This window comes from Drosophila erecta, unplaced genomic scaffold, assembly GCF_003286155.1.
Source record: "Drosophila erecta strain 14021-0224.00,06,07 unplaced genomic scaffold, DereRS2 tig00000021-arrow-pilon, whole genome shotgun sequence".
Taxonomy (NCBI): Eukaryota; Metazoa; Arthropoda; class Insecta; order Diptera; family Drosophilidae; genus Drosophila; species Drosophila erecta.
In genome coordinates this window covers 21,057,101-21,070,377 of record NW_020825198.1, presented here as the reverse complement: position 1 = coordinate 21,070,377, position 13,277 = coordinate 21,057,101, and the positions used below count along the sequence as shown (strand labels likewise).

At 41.6% G+C, this 13,277-nt stretch overlaps 2 protein-coding genes across 2 annotated transcripts in view; both read left to right on the top strand.

Moving 5' to 3' along the window:
* The window catches only part of LOC6546174, a 57,570-nt gene that overhangs the window by 32,876 nt on the left and 11,417 nt on the right, over positions 1 to 13,277 (top strand). Inside the window, exon 3 of the mRNA XM_001973539.3 lies at positions 10,384 to 10,579. Coding sequence (XP_001973575.2) covers positions 10,384 to 10,579 — 196 coding nt within the window. The remainder of the gene's footprint in view (positions 1 to 10,383; positions 10,580 to 13,277) is intronic.
* Positions 10,613 to 11,433, top strand: LOC26526652. The gene has a single exon (XM_015158836.2). The coding sequence runs from the start codon at positions 10,690 to 10,692 to the stop codon at positions 11,380 to 11,382; it is 693 nt and encodes a 230-aa protein (XP_015014322.1). The 5' UTR covers positions 10,613 to 10,689; the 3' UTR covers positions 11,383 to 11,433.

Here is a 13,277-nt window from a genome sequence, read left to right as displayed (position 1 = left end):
CGAGAAAGTTCGATTTTTTTACATGGCTTGAAGAGCTTCAGAACACGAAAACTTGTCAGACAAAGTCCTTTACATCTGCGAAGAAATGCAAATGTATAAAAATGTGTTACGTTGTGCTTACATAGCAATCAATTTCCATGCAAAAACGACTTGACATTCATGTTTGTGCGTTAGTACTTAAAAGTACTTCCCATGTGTGAAACACGTGTTTAAAATTAACTAAAGTGTATTGCATATTTCGCTGAACTGACAACTTAAAAGTGCGAACGGAAAATATTATAGAACCAATCAACACATCCAAGTTTTAGGGCAAGTAGTGGCCAATTAGGAAATAAACAGCATAGAAAATTTCCTTGAAATTCTTAAAAATGCCATTTCAATTCCTTTGAATGGTGTTTGATTTTTAGGAGGTTTCTGAGGAAAATTCCAAAATGATGTATAGCATATGCAGGTTCGCTTTAATTATTGAAATAAGAGGATATTCGGGGGATATTTTGATTCAATCAGATTCTGAACTGGTGTTTTTCCGAGTGTGGCCCCCGCGTTGCTTTCAGCCCCTTCTGCTTTTAATGTGCAAGGAACTGGTTTGCCGACTGGTTGTCCATTTTGAACTGCAAAAAGTGCGTGCGGCAGTGCGAGGAAGAGGGCAGTATGCTACGGCAGAAAGAGACAGCGCACGGAGGTGACGATGGACTGTAACTCCGCTCAAGGTCGCTACTTTGGGTTTTGGGGTGGTGGTGGTGGTGGTGTTGGGGTTTCGCCTTTATTCGCGACCACTTCCCATGAAAATAAATGGCCCGGAACGAAACGGGGCAACAAATCCCCCTAACAGGTTGCTGGGTTCCGTTTTCCAGGGCGTCATCCAGACTAGACCCAGACCATGCTACAAACAAACATTGAGCACTTGCAACAAACGTATTGCACATGCAACATTTGCCATTTTCTTGTCCCTCCTTCTTTATTACCCACCGCTTTTGTTATTGATGACATTCGAAAAGAAGCCAAAGTCTCCGAAACTTTTTGGCCAGGAAGCCTTTTGCCCCTAGATACTACCCAAAATAACTTATGAGTTCATGGAACCCTTAGGCAGACGATCGAAGTTATTAGCTTTATTCGTTTCGGTGACATTTCAACTCGTTTCTTACCGGCTGAAAAACGAATTAAAAATTTAAATCAACTTTTTTGTCTTTTTTGTGACTGATGCTGCTGCTACCGACGTGTTTTTTTAGCTTTTCAGTTGCTGATTTTTATTGTTGTTCTTTCCATTGTTTACTGCACACATTGCCAATCAAGATGACGTCATTCTGACAAGTTCAAGTTTGGAGTGTTAATTGATGTGGTGCCCCATGATGAGCAAAATGCAATGGTAAAACATTGAATAGTTTGGCTACTGATACCCTTTGAACTTATGCGTCAAAACTATTATTATTTAATGTTTAATCAAAAGTATTTATCACCATCATCACCATCATAATTTTCATTATTTCCCCAGTTAATTAATTTAATTTTAAATTACGTATCATTATCATTACTATCTACAATATAATACGCCCATTTTGCGGTTACTTATATACTTGTAACTAAAGTACCTAGTATAATGAGAGTGAGTTTTACAAGGTCTATTATTAGTTTCTGGCGAGACAATGTCCAGCAACACCTTTCTGTGAATAACTTAATTTTTCACACAATGCCGGCTAATTTCAATTTAATTGCTGGCTGCCAAAAAGTGCGAAACATGAAAAGGCGGTGCCGCCTTTTTATTTTGTTTGTCTCCTTTATTTTTTGGTAAGCTCAATTTCTGTTGTTCTCGTTTGTGTTTTATGCTGCATTTTTCTTCTTTTTTGCGCTGCCTGTTGAGTTATGTATTTTGCATACTAAAAAGTGTCGCTTGAGATAATTTAGCTTTTTAAGTTATTTTGCGTGTAAGTAGCAGGAAAAACACAACAGTCGCTGGGCATTCATTTGTGGGTATTTCGAATGAGTTTCGAGCTGGGCCAATTAATATTACGTGCCTCAGTTCGGCCTGTAAAGTTTACCCGAAGATAAAAGCCAATGCGAAGCGTGCCCTGAATAGAACTATATATGAATGTGTACACATATATGAAGATTTAGGGGCCAAAAGCATTTGGGGCAGAGCTGGAGAAAAGTGCGTGAATTGATGGAAAAAATGTCGAGAACTTGAATGGGGAAATGCCAAGTGATGAATGGGAAGCCCGAAGAGTTCGACTCGGGGCAGCGATATGCAGCTACCGAGTATTTCATCGTAAATTTCCAAGCTCAATGAAGTGTGAATTATGTAGATTGAGGTGCCGGCGCTTCGAATTGAGGAAGGGAGTTATATATACATACATATATATGTATACTCCCTAAGGCGGGTCTTCTGCACAATCGTCGACCATATCGAATGGGCAAGAGTTTCCGGTGGTGTTGCTCAAGTTTTAGGGCGTGCCATAATTTAAAAACTTTTTATTCCGCTGAGATAAGCTTACAAGACAATGGTAAGGTTACAGAACACAGATTAAAATACTTTATTTTGGCCTCATTACTAAATAAGCCTATAAAAAATATATGTATATATTTTATGTCCAAAAAATACTTTAATAAAAACCTTGAGACCGCGCCGAATTACGTGAAAAATCTGAAGTTTTGAATATTTTCTACAGCATTCTTCATATTCAGGGGATTGACGTATCACTGTGGAAGTTTGGGACTTACAGTTCACGTAGTGACGAAGCGCACCAGGAGAGTGTGTGCCGTCCGATCATAACGAATGATACACAAATCGAGCGGTAGTGCAAAAACCAAAGGGATTGCGTAACAAATATGATTGACGATCGCATCCTCAACATACAAAAGTTGTTTTATGTACTTATACGAAACACGTGAAAGAAAGTGAAAGAAACTTAATAAATACACTAATTCACCAGAAACTACTTATTTTCGTTGCTTACTATGACTCTAATTATCATTTTCAAGTAAAAACAAACATTTTGACACTACCCATAGTTCTACAGTTATGTTGCATTTAAAAGATCGATAAATCAGAGGGAAGTCGTTGTTATTATGCATATTCGTGTAATATATTTGTTACTTTCCTAACGACCATGTGCAGCATAGCAATGATTATAATTATAGCTGGAGAACCATACATTTTAAAATTATTATTAAATGTGCGCCATATAAACAAAGCACATAAAGTTTCTCCTATTTAAGCGTTGAGTTTGGGATCTCGTTGCCATTTTTCCAGCAAAACTCTAAATGTCAGTTCAGCTGGGGAGGAAACTGATTTAAGGCCGCAATGCCAGACTCAATTTCCAGGCATTTAAAATCGGTTTTTATTATTTGCGCAAATTTGTCAGGCGTGCGGCGTGGCTTGAAACTTGCAACTTGGCAAAAATACAAAAACTAAATGCAAAAAAACTTAAGTATCGAACAACAAACAGTCGAGGACCAGACTTGACTTCAAACTCTGATCTCCTGAGTGCCCCGAGCTGATCTCTGAACTATTTCGCTGTTTCTCTGGTTTTTTGCTTAATTTTGTTGCTTTCCGTTGCCGTGTTTAGTGCTCGGTTTCAGTGTTTAGTGTCTGGCTGCACGCAAATTACTTCACCTAAATCAACTTGTTTTAGTTGTGCTTTCGGTGCTCCGAGCCAAATTAATAAGCCTGCAACAAGTTTTGAAATAGCTCAACGGATGCGAACTGATTGCGTCATGTTTAGAGCGCGGGAGTTGCTTTCTGCCAGTCTGCCAGTCAGCGAACCTGAGAACCGCCAACCTGAGATTTGCAAGGCAGATCCATAAAATCATTAGGCAATAAAACTAAAAATAAAAAACCCAAATGAACAGTTAGCAGAACTGGCTCTGGAAAAATATCTGGGAAATAGAGAGTTTGGAAACGGAATTATTTCGATCGGTCTAGAATGAAGGTAAACCTGTGATCGTTATGAACCGAGCGATTTGGGAAAGGAAGGTTGAGTGTGGCACGTTGAGGTGGCATACCATGCGATATCCTTCACAGGCTTATAGGAGTTACATTCGAATCATTAATCACATTTGCATCTGTCATAGTTCAGCAGGCTGTATATTATTTTATGAGATCACTTATTGAATACATTAAAACGTAGGCAAGCTGTGGACAAAGTTTTAAGTTGAAAAAAATTAAAAAAAGGAACAAATACATCATTCAAATTATATTTGAAATGTTTATAAATGTACTTCTGAAATTAAAGACTACTTTCGATGATACACTTTAAGGCAACTGTTTTTAGCCAGTTTAGGAACAAGCACTTCCTAAGTACCAACTGAGTTTGCTGAGTGTAATTAGCAAACCAATTATTAATTTGTCATCTATGGTGAAGTAAAAGGCAGATTTTCCAGCCGCTGAAGTACGGCTCACATTCAAAGAATATTTCCTGTAAAACTTCAGCTCCAGAACCAATTTACTCCAGCTGGACAGTTTGGAGCTCCGGTGCTTCGGTGCTGTTCAAATACAATTTCGGGCAATTGCAGGAAAAAAATAAAGAAAAATCACATAGCCAGGCAAATTGATTTATCGGCACGCGGCTCTTACGAACGGGGGAAAAGAAAAGAGATTTGAATTGTTATTAACCCCTTCCCGCGCAACTTCGATTGGTTTGATTGGGCTTAATGAAATTGAATCGATGGTGCAACCGTTTAAGCGCAAATTTACTTTTTGTCGTCAGTGGGTTTAATTGGTTGGCGTGCGCCTTATGATTGCATTTCATTAATTTAGACTGCAATCATCGGCGACTAATTTGATTGACAAACATTGAATGGAGATCGCTTGCCGCTCCACCTGCCGCCATCTGCTTCGCTTGCCCCTCCGGTTGCATAATTTCATCGACAAGGTCGCTCGGGGCCATTGGTGTCCAGTGGCAGCCACTTCAGTTCAGTTCAAGTTGAAGCTCTCGTTTCTCCTTCATTTATTTATTTGCTTTCGGTCACGCCAGCGGCCTGAGATTGCAGCACCAGCCAAAAAGCATAAAATAAAAGCCAAAACATTGGGCCACGTACTTGTAGTTCAATCTTCATGCTTCTCGCCGCCTCTGTGAGATCATGTTTGTTGGGAGTAGGAGCTATTTTTTGGAAATAAAAGAGCAAAACAATTTGAAAGCCACAAATAGTTGTAACTTTACTTAAATACATACAGAAGTGCGAGGGCGTAAACAGGGTAGCAGAGCCTTCAATAAAATAAATTGTATGAGAAAATTTCTAAAAATTACGAATCTAATTATGAGTAGAATGATTCACCTGCAATTTTTATAGTTTGCAAGTTTCCGCGAGAAATTTCAATTTCCTAATCTATTACAATTGTAACACGTGAAACTCAAGCAATTATCTACCGAACAGTAATTGCCCATAATAAGGCTTTCCTCGCTTAAGGTGCAGTAAGCCAACAATTAAAGCCAGACTTAAATCATTTTCCCAGTACACTCATGCCCCTTTGGCAGTCGGATTCTCATTAGCAACTTTGACAGCCATTTCGCGAAACTTGGTGGGCAATCTTCTGGATGAATACCCCTGATCGCATGATTCGCCTGATAGATTGAATGACACGGCTCACAAAGTATGGCTAGAATGCTGCATTGAAGGCAAGTTGCGTGCTAAATGCTATACACACTCATAGATACGGTGTTTAACTACCTGCAAGTGAATGACAGACACCGCATTCGAAGTACAAAGGCCCCAAATAGACCTCGAATGCCCCCTAGTATTCATTTTGGCCAGACATTTCAGCAAGTGCCAGCGAGGCTTCAACGCCGAAATACAAAGGGCAGCTACAATAACAATAAGTGCGCTAACAATACAGGCAAATCACATAAAAAACATTGCAGAACCGACTACAGTACAGGTGCAGTGCAAAATCCGTATATTGGAAGGCTTTAGGGGCTTCAGGGGCCACGGGGCAGAATTGCACTGACTGCAGCACACTGGATTGTTCCCACAGTACTCCCAGACGCCTTCGTCATCATCGTCGCCCCACGTCAACCTCTAATACACTTTTCACGCTTTGGTTTTAAATTGAGGTGCTGATTTTACAGCTGATAGCTATACGTATATCTGTGCATATGTATATAATGATATGTCAATGCAAAGCTAAAAGATATACCCACTGTTTGTGGTGCCAAGACGTATTCGTGTTTATGTAAATGGATCGCTTTAGAGCCAAGAACTAGATTTGAAAGGTGTTGTATTTATGCTGCATCAGTTCTGCTTGCAGATCATGTTTATTAACAGGTTAACTCTACTTTCTTGAGTGCCCCACATTGGGCGCCATATGTTACGTCGAAGGAAATTCATACGATGACATCATAATCAACAATTTATAACTTTTATTACTCTCGACAACATTTAAGCAAACGCAGCTCACATACCAGGTATCATTTGGTCGAAAGCATTTTATATGATTTTACCCATTTCCCTTTTGGATTTTACTTTTTAGAAGTTTTAGCAATTGCAAAACTTTTTCCCCACAATGCGAGTATATTTATACGAAGAGAGTTTGAGAGAGTTTTTTAGCTTTTCCAGTTGAAAGTTTTTATTATTAATTGCAACAAAAATAGCGACCGCAATGGGCTGCCAAAAAGTTGAAATAGTTGCAGATGCGATGCCTTGCTAGATATCCAGGCCACAGTCCATGGGATCTGTTTTGGTTTGGCAGGCAGAAAGGCTTGCAGTCAGACAGGACTTTTGCCAACAGCTGTTGTTATTTGTGCCCATGTTCGAGGAAAACTAATAAAACAAATCGCATGTTTAGCCAAAAGTAGCAGATATCTGGTCATTGAACCTGGCATCCTGGCAACCCTCGCCAGCTGACCAAAGTCATTGCCTGTGGGGCGCAGCGCCCCCTAAATCCGATAGATATCTTAAGTGCAGTGCAAATCGAGTTCAAGTCCGAGAAAAACGCAATCATTCAGCCGAACACATCTTATTCCACCGCACGGTGGAGGCGGCAGGGTGGTTGCGAATCTGGAGTAGGAAGTGGGCGTCACTCGGACATGGCCATGCAATTTGTATCCTTATCAGGACCAGCCGCATTGATTGGAACGGCGCACTGTTCGTCCTGTATTTATGCTGGCTGCGGCTTCCGACAGCCGCTCCGTTTTATGGACTCCACCCTCGGTTTTGTCTGGCACTTGACCAGAGCCAAATAAACAATGATGACAGGGATAAGGCACAAACAAAGGGAATGTCCTGGGGCGCTCATGTACAAGTTATGGACGTGAGAAATCCTCAAATAATTGGAAACGCGCGCTTTCATTTGCAGCTGGGAGTGCAGAAAAATAAGTGTAATCCCAAAAGTAATCAACGGGGAATAGAAGATTAAATAAATTGCTTGGCGGGCACTGAAAATAATTAACTGACTAAGTCCTCGTTTGGCTTGGAACTACCATAAAATAATTATTATTATCGCCGAAGTCATTAGCTTGGGCAAAATGTTTTAAAAAATGAATAAAATATGAAATTATTCAAAGAATCAGATTTTTTACTAATTGGGAACCCATAGTTTTCTTAAGCGGAACGATTAACCACGAAAAGAAATATGTTAAGCTCATTAAGATGTTATTAATTACGATAAATATTGTAATAAAAGGCAAGCTTTAACTTCCAATTTGGGAGAACATTTTAAATATCCAAAGAGACAAAATTTATATAACCAAAAATAATTTATCTGTTAAGTAATTATTGGGCATTAGTCGTCGCTTTGATGGCTCTTAAATCTGTAAGGTTTGTTAGGTTGCCATAAAAGATATAATTAAAGTTTCCCTCTCCCATGATAGATTTCGAACCATTAAGATAAAATGAACGACTAAATTGCGTCTTAAGCTGAAATCTACAAATTCCCAGGGAATATGGGCGTTTATGATTTTGGTGCCGTCAAAACCAAAAACGTAAGCAACACATAATTAAGCGTGCCCTCGACCCGGACAATATTTTAAAATATATGGTGGTAAATTACAGTTTCCGTAAAGTTAATCCGCAACTGAAATACATGCCCCTTGATCCAAAAATAAATCCATGTCACCTACGTTCCTACTTGTATTTAAGATGCCTTTGGAGAAAAGCGAAACGTTTTCATTTTCGGAGCCGGTCGCTTCCCATATGCGAAATTAAATGGCGCCTTTTAAAGTCAAATGAAGGGTTCCCCAAATAAAAATGGCAAATGTGGAGGGGGAAAACACAAAGAGCCCAAAAACGTTTTGACGTGTGCCTAAGAGCTGCGGTCTTGACTTGTAGCTGCAACTTGATGTTGGCTGGTGGAAAGGTCAAGGATTATTATACTTCATCATAACTCTATTAAGCCCCTAGTCCGCAGCGGTTGGCAATCTCCGACTTTCGGCTGCCTGACTGCGCATTTGTTTGTATATTGTTATTATCTTTTTATGCGGCACACACGAGAGATCTACAACTGCAGCAACTGTTGCAGCAGCAGCAGCAACAGCAGCAAGCTCCCCACATGAGGCCTTCTGCCACTACAGTATGTCGGTGATAGTTTTGTCTTTGAGCATTACTTTTGTGGGAGTTTTGTTGCTAAGTTTTCTATTACATGAAATTAAGTAAAAGTCCCAAAACGAAAGCCGCCACCCGAAACAAACCAACAAACGAAAAAAGAGGTTTATAATAATAAAAGACATGAAACGACATCAAGAGCAACCAAAAAGCGAAACTTCAAATTCAGCCCGCGGTGAAAATGACTTTCATACGCGCGACACCGACCGGCGCAAGCATTTGATTTGATTATTAAAAGTTTTGCATTACTTCCGAGAAACGGGAAACGAGAAACTCAGACACCCCAACTTGAAGCCCAGCTCCAAACCAGATCCCTTTGATCGATGGAAAGCCTCTATAAGTAGGCTGTTGATGACTGTCTTTGGCATTTTGTCCCGTGTCTCACAATGATGCAGCACTATAATTATGCTGATGGTTGGGGGTTGCGCTGCACCATGAGAAAGATCTACGATAAGTAGGGAATACCTAAGATCTGTTATAAGTTCCATTGCATTTGCTCAAAGCTGTAGGCACTAAATTGCACTTCCATTCGCTTACTTCTCTTAATTGCTCATGCATAGTTCACATTTTGAGATATTAGTACAAGTTTACCTAAGCAAATCAGGCTCATAATATCCCAAAGGGATGTACCCTAAAATTGCATAAAATGACCAAGGAGTACCCCCAACCTTTGTGGGTCGCCGCATTTTCGCCGAGTGTACGATGAGCGCCATCTGGCGGCGCGTGACAGCCGAAGCCAAAGCAAAAGCCTGACGGGCAGGCAATGACGAGTTAATTTCTTCGCCTTCTCATGCATTAATTGAGCAGCCCCGGGCGGAAGGCTGGAATGGGCATGGATGGGCATCTTGGCTATCGAGATGGAGGTGCAGATGGAGATGGCGGAGACAGGAGAGCCATGCAACTTATATAAGCGGCATACCAGACCCAGGCGACATTAAAGCCCAAGAGGAGTGACCACAAGAAATGGCAATACCTGGGGAGCTACCCACCCCGTGGTGCCCTCAATGGCCCATCGGGAAAAAGGTCAAATCGCTCAAACTGGATGATGTTCATTAGCGACACAGAAAGCCACAAAGCGTGAAACTCCAGCGGCTACATCGATCTCTTGGCCTTTCTTTCCCAATCCCAATCCCAAGCCGCGTAGCAGTCCCAATCTTCATCCGCCTCCATTGTCCGTGGCTTTTTGCTGTGACTCTCGACCCTTTTTGTCCGTGTTTACATCAAAAACGTGCCTCTAGTGTTCCTGTCACTGCACAAATTGGACATTTATTTGCTGCCCCAGTCACCACTTTTCCGCACACCTCACACTTTTCCTTTGCATATCTTTCCACTGCCATAGAAACACTCTGGGCCAGAACGTGTTAAGGATTTTGTTTCGCTGCGATTCGATTTGCTTTCGGCAGCTCCAATATAATATAAATATAAATATTCCCAGCAATGAGACAGCGGCTTTTGGTTTCCACTTTTTGTGGCGCCACATCATTCCTCCCGCCTCATTTCGGAGGCGTGGCAGCGATCCGCTTTAGCTAATTGGCGGTTGCCAGCCATCAGGCAGTTACCGCTCGCTACGCCCACAGATGGATAGCTCTTTAAGCCAGACAGCAGCACACCAATTATGCCACGCGGTGCTCTGCAATTTGTCAATTAGCTGATGAGATGCAGACTCCCACTGGAAATGTATGTAAAGACCAGTCGGTGGCAAGAGCGCCTTTCGACCTGTTTCGTCGGGCTTCCTGTAAAGGCTGTACAATTTTAGGCACTAACTGTATCTGAATGGTTTGAGATACATTTTTGACGTACTATTTTACTATCATCACTTACAACTTACCCTTTTTTGTTCATGTCTTGCAGAACTTTCTAGCTGCCAATGCGCAATGCTGGTGGAATGGACCTTTGACCGCTGCCACAAGAGCGCTGAAGTACGCAGGACATGTGGCGCCTGGAATGCTGCTGGTTACGGCTGAGCCCTGTGCCCTGGAGGTCCTGCGAGGAGCCTTTGCCCGCAGTGTGCTGAAGCCACCAGCCACTTATGTAATCAGCTCAGTGGGTGAGTCTCCCGCCATTTAGATCGTAGCAAGCCTAGTACTTAGTTTCGGAACTTGGTCAGTCAAAATACGTGTACGTGTGCTTTGGGGGGAAAAGGCAGAAGGTAGATCAATGGATGACTCAGTCCAAGAGGAGTATGCTCGTTCCAATCGCCAGCGCCAATTGGCCAAACGGCGACTTCTTTTCTGGGCAGGACGTCTGCAGATGATGCCTCACGAGGTGGAAGGGATGTCAGACGAGGAGCTCAACCTTAGGCTGGAAAACATAAAGAGCAAGGAAGCAGCGTTTGAGCAGCGAAAGATTGACTTTCAGCGCTGGGAAGACCTCAACCAGTTAAGATACCTCATGTACGAGGAGCAGAGAAAGTACAACAAGCGCTATGGACCCGGTGGCGCCTCCATCTGGCGCATCCTGGCAATGGCCCAGCACGATCTGGAGGAGAAGCTCCAAATAGATCACCTGCGAGGGAGTTGCCAGCGCTTTCCCTCACCCATGTCCTTAATGGAGGAGCAACGACATGGTGGCGGGAGGCAGAGATTGCTGGAACCAGTGAGATCTAACCTATGTGGCTATAATTCTGATGATTTGGAACTGAAAGAAGACTCTTGTCTCTGTACGCCCAACCCAGAAAGATATAAACAAAGCCACAAGGAACCCCTTAAAAATCGCGTATTACCCCTTTTCAGCGAATATTGCAATTCTCATGCGAGTGAAGACTCCTTTAAATGTAATGGGGAACCATCAAACCTGGGCTTTTGTCCTCTGTGCAACAAGAGACACCTGCGCTTGCCACCTCCTTTCTGATCGGGGAAATAAATCAAAAGACTAGGCCTGTAATAAACCCAGTCCTGACCACTTTGTTTTCAATATATTGGTCTACACAGTGCAAAATGGGCGCTTACACATAATTTCAATTTGAGATACAGCAAAAAAGTACAAAATATATTGTATATATATTTGACTTTCGAGCGAACATCCCCTTTAATCGAAGCATTATTCCTCTGTAATCGAAGCGACATGCACTTCATCAAATATTGATGTGTCTGGCCCGGCTTATGGTCACTGGTCACTGGTCTGCTCCTCTGCGCCTCGTTAGCTGTCAATTAAGTGGACACCTGTGCGGTTAATGCGATGCTGCCGTTGCCCATTTCCCATTTTCACCTTCTCCCCTCCAGGTTTTCACACTTCCATCGCGACGAGGTTCAAAGCCGAAAAGTCCATTGCCAACTACGAAAGTCTATGATTTGATAAATGACCGGCCGGCCGGAGATCGTCGAAGTTGTGGAAACTCTGCGGCCTTTGGCGAACTTTGCTGGGGGAATTAATAAGCTGCGATTTGTGGCCACAGCTCGCAACTCGCAGCAATATATTTTCTTGGTCGGGAGTTATGCCGTCGGTTTATCTCTGTGAAATTCAATTGAGGAAATATCGCTGCACAGACAAAGAGCTGCACTCAAAAACACACAAAAATGCAGACATGTGCAACATATGCTGTGGCCTGCAGAATGCGCTCCATGTTTGCTAATTAACAACTGCAATGGCGTAGAACCCATTAACTGTTAATTACCATAAACATGACAATTCCATTGGCCAACAAGGAGAGCTAACAATGTGCCCGGCTAGATACACTCACAAAGTCCTCGGGGGCACAGAAAAAATACACTTCTAAGTAATTCAAATTTCTAATAAATTGATGAATATACAAGCACGTCTTTCATGGATTCTAAGTTCATAGCATTTCAGATTTTTATACCTAAATGTTAATTACAAGGTCGAATAGCACTCGGTAATTAGGAAACTTATCTTCAGTTACTAAAATGCAGCCGCCCCATTAATGACATAAATTGGAGTCACATGCATTTAAACACACTCCAGTGGTTATTTATTATACATGTTGTGGACAATCCTGTCTATGGCGCATGTTCAACAAATAACTTTTTAAATGTTGTCGCTTTAACTTAAAATAATATTGCAGTCTTACGTCTGGGGAATTGCCTATATGTATTAAATCCACTAAACAATTTTTTAAACATTTTACAGCTTGTCGATGCTTAACAAACTGTAAAGTCTTGACAGCAGTCAACTTGAAACATTTTAAAGACTCTGCGTTCAAGTTTTATAGTTTTCTTTGGTCTGACGCATACAAAAGAAGTATCTCAAAGGGGAAAAGATTTATAGCTCTCCATTGCAAATCGTTGGCCAACAATTACAGAACGTTGATTAAATCGCACTTAAGCATTGCGAGGTATGAAATAAAAGCAACCATTGAAATGGCAGTAACAGTAACAGTAACAATAACGAATATAACAAATAACAAATAACACATTGCATGCAAAACAATCAATCAACGGCAATTTCTCGCTCAATTAGACTACAAACATGCCAAATAAATGCAAAAGAAACGAAGAAAAGCAAATTAAATTCAGTTTCGTGTTAAAGAGCCAACTGGAGAAGGAGACTCGACTTTTTTCTTTCCTACGGGTGGGTGGGAAAAGCGGGGGGAAATCGAGGAAAATCAGTGGAAAATGCCGTCGCTTGCCGCTTGGCAATTTGACAGCGGAATATCGGTGGAAGCGCCAGAAAGGCAAAACAGACAAATGGCAAATGCAAAATAGCTGGAAAGCGGAAAAATTATGCAGTTTCCCAGATGCCGAGAAAATATATAAATGGGAGATATCGGGAAAGAGAGAGACAGCTAG